The sequence below is a fragment of the Mytilus galloprovincialis genome, chromosome 3 (genome assembly GCF_965363235.1).
Source record: "Mytilus galloprovincialis chromosome 3, xbMytGall1.hap1.1, whole genome shotgun sequence".
Classification (NCBI taxonomy): Eukaryota; Metazoa; Mollusca; class Bivalvia; order Mytilida; family Mytilidae; genus Mytilus; species Mytilus galloprovincialis.
This window is the reverse complement of record NC_134840.1, coordinates 58625326-58644688: the sequence shown is the minus strand read 5'-3', so window position 1 is coordinate 58644688 and position 19363 is coordinate 58625326. Positions and strand designations below refer to the sequence as shown.

Genomic DNA, 19363 nt, shown 5'->3' with positions numbered 1-19363 from the left:
GAAGTAGTATATCTTTAAGAACATCAAAACCATTAAAACGTAAAACTATTTACACACCATTTGTTGAATAATGATATTCATTATTTATCATTATAACAAGTATTATTTAGTGGACATGAAAGAATTAAGCAACAAAACTATATAGAAGATTTAAGTTTTATAAATCTAGCGTACATTGCTGTTTTTCATGTAACAATAACGCAATGTAACTGTAGCCTCAATAATTATTGTTACATTCGTAATTAATCAGTTCCTTACCCAACTTTGCATTCCGGCAATTAGTCTCCAATGTAACAATAATATTTTTATTATTGTTACATTTCCATGTAACCGTAGCCAGTGCCTGATTTAATTCTGATGCCATGCATTGTACGTTTTTCATGAGTTTTGAATGTTCCACCTCCTTTCGCCTAACTGCTATTTTCCTTGTACAGTTTTGTTTATATTCCAAGTCTACTCATGCAACCATAAAAACCAAAATGATTAAATGGTTCTCCTGTTAACATTGTGACGGAATGCTTATCTTTGTTCAGTATTCTTCAACTTCATGTTAATATCGTTAATAGATCGGAAGCAAGAGAGAGGTTAATAAAGAAAAAAATTATAATTTGCTGTTCTTATTTGACTATAAAAATAGTGGCATAAGACGGGTTATATTTTCCCATTGCTGTTCTTATAACCGGGAGAAAGTGTACATCATTGAATGTGAAGTTTTTGCATTTCTGTACCAAAGTTAGAAGCTGGCCTAAACATTCAGTTAGTGGGTGTAAGTTCTCGCAAGAGTTCCAGACTTCCCTATAGGATTTAAAACCCTCGACATGAGGATGTTAATATAGAGAGAGAGGTAACATAAAGCGATTGCTGCAGGTGGGGGAGGGTTTAAAGATTTCATTTTCTTAAGATAGTGTGTTGTATCTTGTACATTGGTTGGCATATTTTCTACATGTGGTCTTAGAAAAGCTGACTATGCGGTATGGGCTTTGCTCATTGTTGAAAGCCGTACAGTGACCTATAGTTGTTAATGTCTGTGTCATTTTGGTCTCTTGTGGACAGTTGTCTCATTGGCAATCATACCACATCTTCTTTTTTATATTAACAGAAAATAAACAAATTCTGAATTCTTTCTCTGAAGGGTGGTAATTGGCAGAAACAAAAACCACTTTGAAACATTACTAGAATGAGCTCAGATGAACTGGGAATGTAAGCAGTTCCTGTTCCAATTGTGACACGGTCAAGTTGCTCATGGCATGTTAAATACTTTTATGATAGGTCACATTGTGGGAAAAGACAACTGGATTGTGGCTACTGTACAACATGCAGAAAGTATCCATTGTCATCTGTGAAAAATTTGCTACATCATACGCTAGATAAAATAACAAATCATTGACTTTTTATATACATATTTATTATAAGCAATCTTATAATAATATAATTTTATTTATAAGTTAACCAAATTTTTATGCAGATAGTGTACTAAAAAATGTTAAAATTGCTACATCAAACCAGATTGATTGAACTTGATCTTATATTTACTTACTTCTATCCAATAATTTTGATTTTAACAATGATTTTTTTTTCAATATAAAATTGACCATGAAAAATTGGTTAACATACGAATTATTTATATTTTAACAAAACTCCTTCAGAAGGTTCAAGATCATAATCTGCATTTCATTCAAATATAGAAGTATTTAAAAAACTATCATTAATAGTTGCTTACACACATTTCCCATCATAGTTTCACTACCATACCAATATGATTTTTTTGAATTTTCTGACAATTACAATAATACTGTGGATTAATTAATTTCGTTTGAAATAATCTCAATAAAGTAAGGTTAAATTATTTCTTCGTTGATATTTGATTTCCAGGTTGAGACAAATTTTGTACACAAGCCTCTACAATAAGGTGTATTTTGTTGGCCTTAAAAGCTGCAAATTTGTATCTCCTATTAAAATTCTTCACAATTTTAGTAAACCTGATGATTTCATAGCAAAGACAAATGTCATCACAAACTATCAACATACACATTTTGGGAACAAAATGCTACAAAATTTATTGTATAAAATGAATAATTGTGCCCTATTTTCATTTTGTTTTACATTAGCGAAGCTAAATACCGCTAAAGGTATACTTTTTCTCTCTTCAACAGATCAACTGCACACTGTTTATTTTCAAATGACCTCAGGCAATCATAAACCCTTACCATTATAATATAATGATTAAATAATCTGTACAGGTAAATATTAAAAATAATGCAAAAAAATAACTAGATTTAAGCTGTATTTTCAAAACCTTCTTGGAATTTTGAGTCCTCAATGCTCTTCAACTTTGTATTTATTTGGCCCTTTAAACTTATTTGTTTTGAGAATCTGAGACACTGACAAGCATTTTGTAGACAAAAGGAGTGTCTTGTGTACAAAATTTTAATCCTGGTTTCTATGATGAGTTTATATACTTGGCCATGACAATTTGTTTTAAATTAAAATAGTACACAATCAAATAAACAATTCTGTATGATCATTCTGTTAAATCTATACAAATAGTAATGGCTCATGTATGATACATCAATTCAGCCATTCTTATATAAAAACATCATTTCAGCCGTTCTTACATATAAAAAAAAGTTAAGATTTGTTTTTCATGATAACAACAACAATAAAGAGATTTTTCGTCTAAGTTTTGATACATCATTAAAATGTTCTTTAACTGATCAAAATAAAACAGTCATTATCAGATAAACAACATGTATATAAGTACTCAAATTCGACAACAAAGAGTCAATGATGGATACCTTTAGAAACCATAAAAATAACTGTAAGAATTTATATTTTAGCTAATTTTACAACCACTTAATTATTCACAGAACTTAACTGTTGAACCTGAGTAAGGACAGTACAATCTGTTGACATAGCAGTACATAATAGGACAGCAGATCATCATAGTAGAGATTTATCAAAAAAGCATTTATAATCTTGGAATTAATTTATCTACACTTTATAATCTAACAACCAATAATTATTTCATATATGTAGAAATTTCTAATTGAAACACATGAGAATGGCAAGTTAAATATGCCAGCATACTATTGTTTGATTGCAAGAATTATAAATAATATCAACCTATAAATTTGTCCTGAGTACTGAATATTTTACACAATAAAGAAATTAAAATATCCATTAGTCGTCATTGAAATTTCGTTTAGCTGTCAATTACATTAATACTAATGACTCACGCAAGATATATCATTAAAGCCATTCTTAACAAAAGTAATAAGTTAGATTTGTATTTAATGGAAGCACTAACTGAAGACATTGATTCCTTAAAATTCAGCAGATTTTTTTGCCATTTATCAAATCGATGTGATGGAGAATGAGACAAGCATATTTATTTAGTGAAGTACTAGGTTATAATTTTAAAGCAAATGGTGTTTTTATGAGAATGTTGCATACAAAGTGAATCATATATAACACAGAAATAAGAATAAATGTTTAACAAAACAGAATATCACAGCTAACTTTGTCATATAAAAAGACAGACAGCACTATTCAAGCAGTATTGCAACAGTTGGCAGCATAATCTTTTTCTAAATTATAAAAAAATTTGTGGAAATTGTATCATTGATGGCTAATTTATGTACAAATATTTCGTAAGTATATATATGAAGAAGAGAGATTTTAACCTTTTATCAGATATCTTTATATTTTGCTTTAAATATATTATATATAACATACAGTGATAAAGACTATGTTTATTGTTTTCCAAACAAAAGCTTTCATGCAATTTTATATCATAGAATTAAAATAAGTTGAATACAAAAGAATAACTCTAATAACTCTAATAAGTTTACCCAATTTGTTTTCTATAGGTGCACTAGTTATATTTGTACATCTACATTCTAATGTGTTGGCAGTTGTTTACAATTTATCTTGTATACTTTGCACCGTTGTCTTTACAGTGGTTTCAAAGAATAAAATTGTCATGTAGTGTCTTGGCAGTGAAAAAAAATTATTTTAAAAGAATGTGCCTAATTATCAAAACATTTACAAGCAAAAAATAATTATGCAGTTTTAATGCCTTCCAACTTTTCAACATGATCAATAAGTAACATGTAAAAAAACTAAATATAACAAAGCATGTTTAAACACCTTTGAAATCTTTAAGTTAGTGTAAATTATCTAAATAGATTTGGTATTGACTTCCATAAGCTATTTTTTTTTTTTTTTACATTTTTGTCATTGTAATTATTTAATACAGATCTTATTTCTGTACAAAGTGACAGCCACACAGCATACATAAGTGTTTTTCTAACACGTCATAGTGTTGCTTTCATGAAGGGGAATGTTATCCAATTGGTAAGAATTTCATGATTACAACACAGATATATAACTAAAAATTAAATTAAAAATTACTCTCTCTTTTAAATTATACATATCCCATGAACATGCACATGAACTCATTTCTTGGAAGTGCATATCTATTAAAATTCTGAAGGTATGATGTTCTGCAAAATAGTGTCCTTCATTCATTGTTATATAAACCTTATGGCATATTCTTTGTAAAAATTATGCTTATTAATATTCCAAAACCAAATAAATATGTACCAAACAGATTCTATTTTTTATGACATGAACTGGTGGCATAAATGTTTTATTTCATTTATCTTTACCTATCTTTCATTTATCTTTACAAAGAACAAAATAAAACAGTATACCCCCCCCTTTTTTAAAGCGGGGGTATAAATACAAAAATTACATCAACTTTTAAACTGCATACCTAACATAATATTGTTGTTGTTCCCAGATTTGTACTTCACACACACACAATAGCACTTTTGATTTTGAAAAACAAATATTTTTAAAAATCCTTTCTCAAGCTGGCCTGATTATTTGGCTCCACAAGGGGAATATTATTATAAATATAACTGGCTATAGTTCACTCCAATTCAACAATCACATCTCCTTCATCAACTGTTTGCCCTTCTTTAAAATTAACTGCCTTTATCTGGAATTAAATTAAAAGATTATAAACACATACATATACTTTTTATTAAATAATAGTTAAATCAAGCAGAAAATTATAATAGAATCTGACAAGCTGCATTTGATGTAGCACATGGCCCTAGAATGTTCAGAGAGCTCTTTTGAAACTTTTAATCATATCACTTCTAAATATGAATAGAATTATCCTTTTTATGTTATATCCAGAAACCCATTCAAAATATCAACAAATTATAAGACTATAGGCAGTTGGTAAGTTGTATAATATAACCTAATAAATATGCAAACAAAAAATGATATAATTCCCACCTTTCCAGTTTTAGCTGCCACTAGGCTGTTCTGCATTTTCATGGCCTCTAATACACAAACCTCCTGACCCTCAGCAACCTGAAAAGTAAATAATCTGCATGTGTTACCATTGCTTGACTTTATTTCAAATAAAGTCTGATGTAAAATTTCACCCGAGTCAAAGAAGCATCAATCTAACCTTTCCTTGTAAGCTACAAGACTCTAATATAAATACATGTAAGTTAAACCACATCTAAATTACTTATATTTGATGAATAAAATTATTATGTAGTTAAAAAAAAAAAAGTTAAACCACATCAAGTTTAACAATAAGTCAATTACAATAGAGGTACTATTGCCAAGGAATGTTAAATGTTAATATGTTGTAGGATCACAGTTTTTTTTTCAAGATTGGTTTTGAATGTTCACTGGATTGATTGATTGGTTGTTGGTGTATAACCTCAATTTTATCACTATTGGCTATATTATGGTTGTCAACTTTAATTGGTAGGAGTAGAGGGAGTACCCGGAGAGAATTACAACCATCGGCAGGAAAAGGATGTTTACTTGGACATACATATGGTCCCTCAAGAAACTCCATTTGTCAAATAAAAATCTGATTGTGTATAGAAAAATCAAATAATTCAATCTGAATGTGGTAATGACTTAGGAATTAATAATATGAAATTCTAATTATTTTTTACCGATTCTCCAACTATGGCTGTAACTGATTTCAACATTCCTGGCATAGGAGCTGAAATGAGGGTTGAGATGTCTGCCTCTGCCCTCTCAGGCAAGTATTCCAACATTTTACTGGTGAACTCATCCATTATGGATACAGGGAACTGATGAAATTGAAGAAATGCATATTTCAAAAGCATTTGTAATTGGCAGTTGTATGATTTCAATGTTATTGTTTTGTTATCACATCATATTAATTTGTATTTTATTTTTTTGGAAAAATGAACATCAAAAAAGAGATAAAAAAGTTCAACAATTACAAGTTTGCTAACTTCTAAAATATTGTTCAATAAACATGAGAGAAAGTTTCCTATCTATATAATTCCTTACAAAATTAAGGTAGAAGAAATATAGAACAAAATTAAAATTAAAAAGCCATGTATAAACACTTAATTTAAATGTTATAAACCTACCACAGTGCCAAAAAATCTGAGATTATATTTTCCTCCACCAATTCTTTGTGAAAGCTGAAAAGATTAAAGATTTTTTAAATTTCTGCATGATAGTTATTCGATTGATGTCTAGGAAATGAAATGACAATGAAATGCAAATACTATTATGATATTACTATTTTTTTCATTTATTTATCACTCCTGTTTTGTAAACTACTAGTCCAAATAATTATGACATCTTGAAAGGCTATTATATATTTTTTCTTTGATGCCTTACATTGACAGAAGGCGTCAAAGCAAAAATTTAACATAGCCTTCCAAGACGTCATAATTATTTGGACTAGTAAACTACTACAAAATTGTACTACCCACTGTATAATCAGATTTCTCTAATTTTTACTAAGATATATACAAGTAATGTAATAAACTTATCATTCAGTCACCAGTATTACCCCTATTTTGTTTGCTTTTAGTTCATAAACTAGTGTAACTCCCATTATAGTTACTAAATTTGAACATGGATAAACTTTGCAACAATAAATAGGTAGAAATATCTAATTTTATCTAACCACTAAAATCAGCTGAAAAGTTATGAATGATAAAGGAATAAGAATTTTTTAATTTCTTAAAAATAAACAATGTCAAGAACAACTACTGGAAGTCCTCTCAACCAATCATTTAAACATATTTTCTAATATTCCAATCATATAAGAATTATGTATTATTAAGAGAAACTTTATTTAAATATCATTTTCATAAACGTTACGTTACAATATGAAAATATGAAAGATGTGATCATGATTACCAAAAGATCTCATATATTACCTGGAAGATCCTATGATTTCCATTAATGTCTGTTTCTATCAGTGGTGTAGTAAAATTAATGTCACTTGATATTGATATTGTTCTCCCTCCAATGTCCATCTACCAACAACAACAAATATCAGTAAATCAAAAATATAGTTTCTATTTCAACTTATATATATATAAGTTAAATTAACTTTGATAGAAAAGACAAGCATAATTTAAAAAATTATTTCAAGAAATATGTCATTTGGAAAAAATTAATATTAAATTCTCTTTGTTAAGGTTAAGATACAGTTTTTTCATCAAATAATTGTTTATACATTGTTCCAATATGCAATTTCCCTAGAAGTCAAACATTTAATAGTCTATCAAATATCTTCAATCAGCAACAAATGGTCCAACAGGAATTAAACATCAAAAGACAAGAAATAACATGGACTTAGTTTGTGGAAAAATAAAACCAACTCTTTTTAGCACTAAACTCTTCTCTTAAAGCTCAATTATTGAAATAACTATAGATACATAGAAGAATGTACAATATTGAGTAATTATTTAAATTTCATACAGTTTTTTTTTTTCTGAAGTATGTAAATTGTAGCTCTCGAGTACTAAACTTTTGAAAAATTTGATTATTTTGGTCATTGTTGAAGGCCTTAAATTGCCCTATAGTTTTTATCATCCTAGTCCTTAGGTATCTGATGGATAGTCGTTTCATAGTATTACATCTCCTAATTCTCAAATAGAAGCAATTGAGAGCTTAGGTTAAACTCACATGGTTTCTGAGACAAAAACTTTAAGAATGTAACCTTTCCGTTATGCCATGTTAAATAAAGCACAGCAGTTTCTAAATCATTCAATATGAAATAGTTCATGTAAGTAAGAGGATAAATCTATGGGCAGCTTTGTTAGATTTTTCAATTATTTATTATACATGTACTTACATTAATTTGTCCATCTGTCAAGGTTGCTTTCACTGACACTGACTCGCCACCTGGTTGATTGACAACTAATGCCCATTCCGTAGGAGCATTTGTATCCATTGGGATTCTTCAAAAAGAAATGTCAGTTTAGTTTATACTTCTGCCACTGTTTTATGATAAAAACCAACTCAACAAGAGATATTGAGCAAGTAACTGTTCTATACCCCAGTCAACATTCCGGGTAAATAGTGGAGAAAACCACTAGTGATCATTACATGAAAACTAAATTCCTAAAGACGTCCTGAAGACGACTGCCTTGCAGGTGAAACATATAGACCTTAGATAATAAAATTGCAGACCAATTGAAGTGTTGTTGTCAATTTTGAATATTATTTAAGTATTGCATTCTTTTGAATGATTTGACAACCCAGCATACCAAGGTATCCACTTCAGGGACTCTACCAAAATGATTTCAAAGGCGTTGGTCCACCACACGGAGTTTAAATTCATGTTAGACAAACAGATAATTCATTGACAATTGTAATTAATTCATACTGATAAACATCAATTGTCATATAAACTTTGCACAATAAATCAATTGTAAAATCTTCTCCCTTGTACATCCTATTAGAATTATAACATATATATATAGAAGTTTTCAAGTATGTTTTTTTCCCTCTAAAAAATCACTGGTTTACAGAGTTATGGATCTTGCCATGCTTTACATGTATACTTATTTACCTAGTTTGGTTAGTAAATGTCCTGGCTACTAGCTGATCCTTGATATATATAGCAACCGCTATTGCACATAAGTCATTGTTTTCATCTGCTGACAGAACTTTACCTGAAAATATAATTAATTCATGATCGAAAAAAATATAATTAATTCATGATCAAAATGAAATAAGACTTGGTTTTCTTGTTTGAATGGTTTTACACTAGTCATTTTTGTGGCCCTTTATAGGTTGATGTTCTGTGTGAGCCATGGTTCCATGTTGAAGGCAGTGCTTTGACCTATAATGGTTTACTTTTACAAATTATGACTTGGATAAAAAGTTGTTGGCACTAATACCAAATCTTTTTATATCTAAGAAAACATCTTTAGTTCAGAAATTATTCAATCAACAATGCAAGTTTCTCCTGTCATTACGTGTAAATATATATTATCATAAAAAGCAAATATAATGTTCATTAAAAACTCAAATCCATCTTTAAATTATGTGTTGAACATTTACCTGGAAAACCATCTGGATACACTGATGGCAGATAGTTAGTACTGATATCACCAGCTACAAATCTTTTCTCTGTCACTATATCACGTAGTAATGGAATATTATGTGTTACACCTGTGTAAAAAAAAAACTCTGTTATATTTTTGATCAAATTACATGTAGTTAGAAAAGGGGTGGAAAAAGAAGAAAAATAATGATTTACACCTGAATATACACAAATTTGGCATTACACACTATAGAAGGAGCAGAAAAAAGTTCATAATGATTCACTGCAAGACAAATGCCATTGTAGTGAACCACATTCAATAGTTGCTATGCAGGACAATATAAAAGCATAGCATAAGTGATCTGATGAAACCAGAAATGTTTTTTTCTCTTATCACTGCAACATAAATGTACCAGACTGGTGCAGATATTTGTTTGTAAGATTGAAGTTTATAACTTGATTGTAAACATGGCTTTTGATACATCTATACAATAGACCACTTTCAAGTACTTCTGTCACCTGGAAAAACTCATCAACTATGAACGTCTTTATGACATCATTTACCAGATAAAGAGGATCGCCTGTATCCATGCACTATTAACGTTCATCAAGCATCTTAGTGATCATCATTGTGCAGGATAAACTAGATAAAATGTTTGTTTTTGTAAGTACTTAGTCACGATCCCTAATGAAGTAGTGCTGATTGTCAATTATGAGTATTTAATTTGCAGAATAATTTGTGCAATATAGCATTATTGTTTTCCAACCACTTCATCAACATTGGAACGGTAGTGACGATGCCCCTTAAGCTGGGGTCACACATTCACGATTTTTAGTGCCATCCTTGACAGGATCATTCCCGATTAAAATTAGTCAAAAGTCTAATCAAGATACTGTGAATCCTTGATTGAAAATCAAACTTTAATTAAAATTTATAAAAAAAATAATTTAATTACGACAAAAATTTGTCCCAATAATTCTGTTCTCAATCTGCTTCTAATCCGATTTGTATCTTTCGCATGGTAAAATTCGACCGAGTCTGTCACGACTGAGTCCCGATTCTACCGAATGTAATCCGACAGAGATCAGACTGTGAAACAACGCTGACGGAAGTAATGCGTTTGAAAACTGTCGGCATACTCGCGATGATCATGTACTGTCGGAATATAATCCTATCACAGTCCGCTCTATCGTATTGCAAACGGATTTTTCGGGTCTCAGTCGTATTGTATTCTGTAATTGTCGGCACTCTGATGTGGGTATCATTGACGAATTTTGTATTAATAACGGGACTGTTCCGGAACGGTTTTGGCAAAGACTGTTCGCAATCAACAAGATCTGGATGCATCTGGACTCAATTGGCAGAAAAATAGCAATTAAAAATTTCTCTAGATCATTCCCGTTCCACCCGACACTGTCCAGAAAACACTGAACATTGTTAGGATTTTGATCCGATACATCAGAATCTGTAACGACATAGTCACCCTTGTAATCCGACTAGACATAATCGGCAGAGTTTCTCCAAATGATACAGGACTCACCTAAAAGAGGGACAAAAGATACCAAAGGGACAGCCAAACTCATAAATCTAAAACAAACTGACAACACTATGGCTAAAAATGAAAAAGACAAACAAACAACAGCACACTTAACAACATAGAAAACTAAAAAATAAACAACACTAACCCCACCAAAAAACTGGGGGTGATCTCATGTGCTCCAGAAGGGTAAGCAGATACTGTCGGGGTGCTTTGCCGAACTATCCAGACTATTCCCAACCAGTAGGAATCTGTTACGAACTTAAACAACTGCATTCAGACAATGATAGGACATTCCAGAAAATTGAGGATAGTAATCAGACTTTTTCACTTTTTGTGTCTTATCGCTGTCTGATCTCAAACAGGAGCAATAATGGGCAATGTGTGAACCCCACATAAAGGCACGAATGAAATTCACTAAAACCAGATATTTTGACGGAAATGCATCAACTCGAAAGTTGTCTAATGTCAAGAAAGTAAAGGAATGCAAAATTTGTAAAATAAAAGAGACATTTTTAATCAAATGATTACCTCTGATAACATAGGAATCAAGAGCTGTTACCATGGTATCCAAAGCTGCCTGTCTGTTTTCACCATAAGTCACTAGCTGTAACATGCAAAACATCACTTTAAATCTATTAATAAATTTTCAATTCTTGGTTATAAATTATATGTAATAAAATAAATACAGAAGTATCAAACATTGTTCATGCCACAAGATTATGAGAACTACATTTTTTAAGCAGATTTCGAGAGACTTATTCACAAGGATTAGTAATTATACTGTTGTCAAGTCATTTTAGTTGCCTTTTTTGTGGGGACTATTATTGATTCACTCACAGGGTCTTTGCATAAGAAATAAACACATTTATTCTGAAGCCAGTTTTTGGCATGATACAGGTTATGTTCTTCCTGTATATTTCATGATGGCATGATACTCAACAGTAGGAATAATGGTTGATTTTCATGTGATGAAGACATAAACTGTTAGTCTAATTGAAGTCTGGAGCTGGAATATGCTTGTAGTCCTTTGTTAATTTCTGTGTATCATTTTCATTTTGATTAGTTTCTTCTGTTACCTATTCTAACATCAAACTTGGACTTTTGAACGGAGTTTTACCGTGCATTTTGCTGTGTGTTTGTTTAATCAATATTGTCTAGAGTTATAAGGGAAATGTGTCTTAATGCATCACAGTGACTTTGAGATGAAGAACAGTAATAAGAGCTCTCTTCCTTTGCTGTTTGTGTGTTTTGTAGCTATGCATATACAAAATGTATTGATGTATTTGTGTCATGGATAGATATCTCATATCATTTGTTTTTCAATAGAATACATTATTGTTTATGGGCCATCTAAACCCTGCCTCCAGGAAGGGATTTTCTTGCTGCTCTTTTTGTGGAGGGGGGGGGGTGTTCTTTTTTTAACATATTTCCCATTCTTTAATCACGAGAAAAGGCAAAGCCTTCTAATTTATTTTCAATCAATATAGGATAAAAAAATAAGTAATCAAAAGGTTATATAAATGGTCAGGTAAAATATTACTGTATGTATTTGCTAAAACTTACTTTACAGATCATTGGATCATAGTAAATACTGATTTCACTACCCTCCTGTATACCACTATCACAGCGCACCTGTTACAAATATATAGGTATACACAATCATTAAATTACATATATAGATCCACTTTCAACATTCACAACAATTACATACAAATAAAAATAACATATCAAAAGCAAAAGCAAAGTTTTTCCAAGTTCATCCAATAACAAGTTCAAAGATCAAACGATTTCTGTAACATTAAAATATCTCCCATATCATAATAGAGATTTAAACTAGATACATAATAAAGTGTATTAGATGAGACAAAAAATTTACTAGACACCAACTAATTTATCAAAGAAACAGTCTTTAAGCTTCTTGCATACACAACATACTGATATTTTTAATGACATGGTCATAAAAAAGAAATTGGTATTCTGTTATTACTTACTTTATCTATATGATTAGGTTCTATATACTTGTATAATCTTCCTATCGATGGCATACCAAAATTCTTGTATGGATCCTGGAAATAAAGGGTGCATGAAATGAGAAAATATGCAGTAAACACTCATTGGAATTAAAACTAGCAATAATGAAATTGTAAGTCTTCATAAATTTTACTGGAAAAATTTGTGTAAACAGTGATTCCTCAAACTTTGTAACCAGGGTATGTAAAAATTCATTAAAGCAATATAACAACCAAGTACAAAAATAATAAAACTGCATACTAAAGATCATAAAATAAGAATTACAATACATTGCCCTGGAAATATAAATTTTATTTTTTAAAAGCTTAGAAACAGGTAGAAAGCGAGGCTCTGTCGAGCATTTCTATCCTGTACTGAGCCAAATTTTGATTCATAACTTTTTATATAACAGAATAATAGCATACTTACAACACCATTTGTCTCTAGTTGAGAGTTGATCAGAGTTGTATCATTAGCAATCATATCATATATTCTTAGTTTTATATTTACCTCAGCGTAGACTCTACATTCAAATGCCCAACCATCAATTGGAATGTCTGCCTGAGTATGTAATAACTTGTTTCCTGTAAATTTAAACAACACTGAATCAACTAAGACATCAACTAAATAAAGGAACAAAAGATGAAGTGCTGAGTTACCTATTTTCATAGAACGTATCATACTCCCCCTGTTTCAGTTTTATGACAAGTAACATAACTACAGGTAACTTAGTGTATGAGAACTGAACATCCGTTAATTGCATGGACTTAAGATCATTTTCAAAATGGACATCCATTCTAATTCCTTTCACAAAGTAGTCTGCATACAGAATTATCTATATGGTTGTTTATTTTTTGTTTCGGAGAACTAGCTGCGAACAAACACAGATAAAAATTGACACAGACAACACTGGCATTCTGAATGTCTGTTGCAACTTAGTGGATGGGAGCATAAAGAATAAGTAATGATAATGCAAACTTAATAAATACATACCACTGGATACTCTTATCATCTGGTTTACAATATCTATACCAGTAATACTTTCTGTGATTGGATGTTCTACTTGTAATCTTGTGTTCATTTCCAAGAAATAAAAGTTCTTTTTTGAGTCAACTAAGAATTCCACAGTACCTGTAAAAATATGAAATTATGTGAGAACATTTTCATAACCCATCTGATAAAAAAGTTGATCTAACTCATAACCATTATAATGCGCAAGACTAATGACACACTTTTATATAAGCACAGTGAAAAATAGATTGAATGTTCAGTAATCAAGAAATCAATGACATTAATGTAATAGTGGCTTGACAGTGAGTATTGGGTTTTGAGTGTGTTTGTACTTCACGTTGTGTTCGTTTAGGTTTTTGCTCTCAATAAATACAAGCAAGTGTATGGTTCAATATTCATTCAAACAAGCAAGAATCATAAGTACAATATACATGGTAACGCGACGTCACATCATTAGTGGCGATGGCACACATACGAACACATAACGTTCCCGACAGTGAGAGTGGACAAATTACAAAGAATTTCTACCCCATATCACTTCTTTAGATTTCAATTGCATGAGATCACTATATAAAATCTATAATGTACTCCTAGAATTTAAAGAAGACTTAAATAATAATATGTATACCAGCAGAATCATATCCTACTGCTTTGGCTAAAGTTGTGGCCTGTTCCCCCATAGCTCTCCTCATGTCGGGGTCAACAAATGTGCTGAAATATTAAAGACGTGTCAGATATGCATAAGCCAGGATTTTTTATTGCAAATTTCTAACATCCTTGTTTCTTTTTATTAATTTCACTAGACTTGTCAGTTTCAAAGATCTAAATAACGTTTCAAAAAAGAAAAGCTTCTAAAAGAAGGGAGATATGCAGTATTATTCCACTGCATGTTGATTTTGATAGCGAAATCCACATTTGATTGGTTAAAACGTTCACACGTGACGTCGAACAAAACTTCATATTCACCTCTGAGTATCATATTCCCCTCTGACATGTCGGGACTAAATCGTGCGACGTTACGCGCGGTTTATGTACATAACGTCTTGAACTTCTTATTTTCTAAATAGCTTTAGTAAATATCATTATCGTGTTCAAATTTATTTCAGACGTTTAAACAAAAAGACTAATTAAATAATTAATGTTTATAAGTACTGTTTATCAATATGTATGTCGTGTTTAGTAATAAAAACAAGCGGATAAGTCGGAAAAATGCCGGTACGCAAACTTATATTTGAAGTTCAGATAGTATACACAGCTTAGGCAGTGGAATAAAACATTCATTTTCCTTGGCCTCGGGAGATATGAAGATTTATTCACCCTCGAAAAATCATATTTCCCTCGGCAGAGCCCTCGTGAAATATGAATATTCTTGGGTGAACAAATCTTCATATCTCCCTCAGGCACGGGAAATAAATGTATATTGATACAAAAATACGAACTAGGGTAACATTTTAATACCTGCAATTACAAAGAATTTGGACTGTGAGCACACTAATGATACCTCCTGCCATTGTGTGTAACAATTTGTAAAGTATTGTAAATTCAGAAATTATTGGCAATATGCAAGAATGAACAGTTTAATTATTGCAATTTAATTAAAAAAAAATCTGTATAATGGTCTATGTTTCAGTTATCAGGATGAGGTTTCTTATTATTGCAATACTTGCCAAGTTGCATAATTTGCATTAATTAAAGGCAGTAGCTATTCGTCCAGCTAGCCAGATGAATAGTCAAAAATGTCTATTCATCTGGCAAGCCGGACAAATAGCAAAAATGATTCATTCTTTTGCTGTTCTACCTATGAATTTTCTGTAAGGTAAATAGACGGGCCAATGATTATTGGCTTAATTAGACATCTATGATTCCAAAAGATCCTGAATTTATTGTTTCTGTGAAGTTTGGTTAAAGTAAGGTCCTCAAATGATTATGCACGATTCTTCATTTTATTTGTTCGGCAGTTTTAAATTCATATGAAATTAGAAAAAAAGGGTAGGCACATGTAACCTGTCCCCAAAAGTAGGATTGTGTTTTCCATAGAATTTTTTTTAGAAAAAAATGTATATTAGCTAAAAAGGGGGGATACCCCAACCCTGGTGTCATTTTCCCAGTCCAGGCATATCAGTGCACATACATGTGATGGACTGTGAAACTCAGATCAGGAGATTTGGAATTTTTGGTCAGGAGATTAGGACTCAGATCAGGAGGTTTTTTATCGACATAAATTTTTTCATAAATGTAACTGTATGATGTAGAAATTGTGTTTTTTCTTCAAATTTCCATCAAATTGTTATATGTTTATAGTACCCTTATTGCCTTTAAATATTAAGAAGAATTTGTTTCTTGTTTTGTTTTTGATAAATGATTGTTCATTGCTTGCAAATAAATCATTATATTTATTTATCTTATCTGTATAGGTTTGTATTCATGACTCCATCTCCTTATCATTGGTAACTGTATAGACAAATAAGAAAGAAATATGCTCTACATGTATATTTGCAACATCATAAATTAATTAAAAAAGAATAGTACTGCATGGCTTTTAAGCATTATGAAAGTCATATTTCTAGAAAACTTAAAAAGACTTTAACAGTGTAAATGTTTTGCTATCTCTAGCTAAAACAATAAAATCTAATATATACTAACATCTTCAATTCTCAATCCCAAGGTATTAATAGGAAGTAAATTAACTAGGATGTTTATTCAGTCTAAATGTACAGGTTGTCTGTTCCAACCTCCTAATTAGCAGTCAGATTTACTATATAAACTTCACTTTAATCGTTGAAAGGAAGTCTAGATTGCTAAAATAATTTATAAATTTATATTTCTTTATTTGTCCCAAAACATTTAAATTCATTTAATTACCATTTTTTTATGATTATTTGATTAAAATATTAATCATTTACTGTGGATTCATTTATTTTCGTGGGTATCAATTTTCGTGGATAGAGAAAAAAAGACGTTTCGTGGTATACGTAAATTCGTGGATCGCTGATTACAACCAAAAAAATTAGATACGTAATTCGTGGATTTCTTTTTGATTTAGGAGATTATATAACATCCTTGGTTTGATCAATAATAAAACAAAACAAAAAAGAAGGAATTCATTGTAAAAGTTTTGAGTTGTCAAAATCCTCACTTAATTGGTCATTCTAGGTTAAAGTGTTCATTGATAACTTCGATTACAATAATGGGCAGAGACAACTAATTATTTGTTTGTTTTACAATTTATAAATTCTTGTCTGAATTCTATAAGACATTCAAAATTTTATGATTGAAAGCTAATTTCCCTAATCACGATAGAAGAAACAGTGATATAAGTATAAGGTGTGAAAATAAATGTTCCTGTCATAAACAATATTACCTACGGGCAATATCCCCGTACTTAATCCTATTGATTTTAATCACTGGTAAACCAAACTATGACACGGTAATTAACAACTTGCAGTTATTTTCCATGAACAGTTTTAATCAATTTTAAAAAGTAAATTATCACTGATATTCGATATATTTATTATAGATTTAACCAAAATACTTGTATCTTCTTTCAGTAAAAATCACGTGTTATGTTACAGTGTTTATCGCTAGTCAACACTATACTAGAACTGCATAACATAACCGGAAATAAACATCCAACTCCATACACATGTCTCGGGATTATTCTTCGTTGAATTCTTTAATTTGTGGTTCGCTGTGACCCACGAAACCCACGAAAATTGGTATACCACGAATAAAAATGAATCCACAGTATAGTCTTTTAACAATTTACATTTTTAAAAGCAAAATAACTGAAAACAGGATAGAACACAGGAAAGTAACAAATATGTATTTCAATTATTTCCAATACTCAACATTTTTATTAAACAACGGCAGTTAGCCAGAGGTAAACATCGTTGATTACCAGTATGTTTGACACCCAAGCTGTCAAGTGAAGCCATAAAATTATACATCTTCTTTGATTTACAGGTAAAATTTAACACAAGTGTCAATTACAACCGTACAGTAGTAACAAATGATCAAATATGGCGTCCAAAAATTTTCATACATGAAATATTTCAGTTTTTTTTCCTAAATGGGAGGACGGGAGGAGACCCCTGAAAACGGGATAATTGTACTCCCGTCGGGAGGTTCACATGTATGAGTTCACATGTTCATAGATCTCTGTTGTAGTTTATGTAACTTAAAATTAATGCATCTAAGCAAGTTTGATATAGTATTTTTTCTGAATGCATTTTGCCTCCATAAGGTAAATGGGGTAAATCATCACTGATTTCACTTTAATTTCAGGCTTATTCCTCACAGTTAACATGTATACGCTTTTGTTCTGGAATCACTACTATAGAAATTTGTTTAAAGCCATCATGTTCTCTCTTGTTTTTTTTATTACATCTTTAAATATAAATCACGATCTCCGATTCTCAAAACGTCCATTGCATACATGCGTTTGTTATCCGACACCTCATCCGGGACACTTTCCGCGTGGCGCGTCACATGATACTTTTATTGATATTGAAGATTTGCGCATCCACAGAAGGATGGCCGGAAAATTGACACTCTGTTAATTAAAACCTCACAATAATTTCTAAATTTACATAATCCAGTAAAAAACTAGAGACTCTCAAGAGCCTGTATCGCTCATCTGACTCTACTTGGGTTTTTGAAATCATAAAAAAAACAGATAAAATTTGGCTACAAAGTAACAACACTTGGCCAGCACCTCATAAAGAAAGGACTATTGATGCTATGTTTGATTTCATTCCATTCCGTGGTTCTCTAGAAGAAGACTTTTCAGTTTTGTATGCATTTCCCATAGGGTCCTATGTTAAACTAAGCCCCCCGCTGGCAGCCATCTTGGATGATGGATCAGCTACAAAGTAACAACACTTGGTCAGCACCTCATAAGGAACATTCACGTCATGTTTGGTTTCTTTCCATTCAGTGGTTCTCTAGAAGAAGTCATTTGTATGCATTTCCCATAGGGTCCTATGTGAAACTAAGTCCCCCACTGGCACCCATCTTGGATGATGGATCGGCTACAAAGTAACAACACTTAGTCAGCACCTCATAAGGAACATTCATGCCATGTTTGGTTTCATTCAATTCAGTGGTTCTCTAGAAGAAGTCATTTGTATGAATTTCCCATGGGTGGTATGTTAAACTAAGTCCCCCACTGGCAGCCATCTTGGATGATGGATCAGCTACAAAGTAACAACACTTGGTCAGCACCTCATAAGGAACATTCATGTCATGTTTGGTTTCATTCCATTCAGTGGTTCTCTAGAAGAAGTCATTTGTATGCATTTCCCATAGGGTCCTATGTTAAAATAAGTCCCCCGCTGGCGGCCATATTGGATGATGGATCGGCTACAAAGTAACAACACTTGGTCAGCACCTCATAAGGAACATTCATGCCATGTTTGGTTTCATTCCATTCAGT

General features: G+C 31.3%; 1 protein-coding gene across 1 annotated transcript in view; it reads right to left on the bottom strand.

Moving 5' to 3' along the window:
* Positions 1 to 1383: 1383 nt before the first annotated feature.
* Positions 1384 to 19363, bottom strand: part of LOC143068452 (propionyl-CoA carboxylase alpha chain, mitochondrial-like) — a 31465-nt gene continuing 13485 nt past the window's right edge. The window contains exons 10-23 of the mRNA XM_076242544.1: positions 14558 to 14640; positions 13912 to 14049; positions 13429 to 13502; positions 12900 to 12974; positions 12472 to 12540; positions 11437 to 11512; positions 9385 to 9495; positions 8891 to 8993; positions 8171 to 8276; positions 7248 to 7346; positions 6444 to 6497; positions 5994 to 6134; positions 5311 to 5388; positions 1384 to 5005 (exon numbers count right to left, since the gene is read on the bottom strand). Coding sequence (XP_076098659.1) covers positions 4937 to 5005; positions 5311 to 5388; positions 5994 to 6134; positions 6444 to 6497; positions 7248 to 7346; positions 8171 to 8276; positions 8891 to 8993; positions 9385 to 9495; positions 11437 to 11512; positions 12472 to 12540; positions 12900 to 12974; positions 13429 to 13502; positions 13912 to 14049; positions 14558 to 14640 — 1276 coding nt within the window. The 3' untranslated portion in view covers positions 1384 to 4936. The remainder of the gene's footprint in view (positions 5006 to 5310; positions 5389 to 5993; positions 6135 to 6443; positions 6498 to 7247; positions 7347 to 8170; positions 8277 to 8890; positions 8994 to 9384; positions 9496 to 11436; positions 11513 to 12471; positions 12541 to 12899; positions 12975 to 13428; positions 13503 to 13911; positions 14050 to 14557; positions 14641 to 19363) is intronic.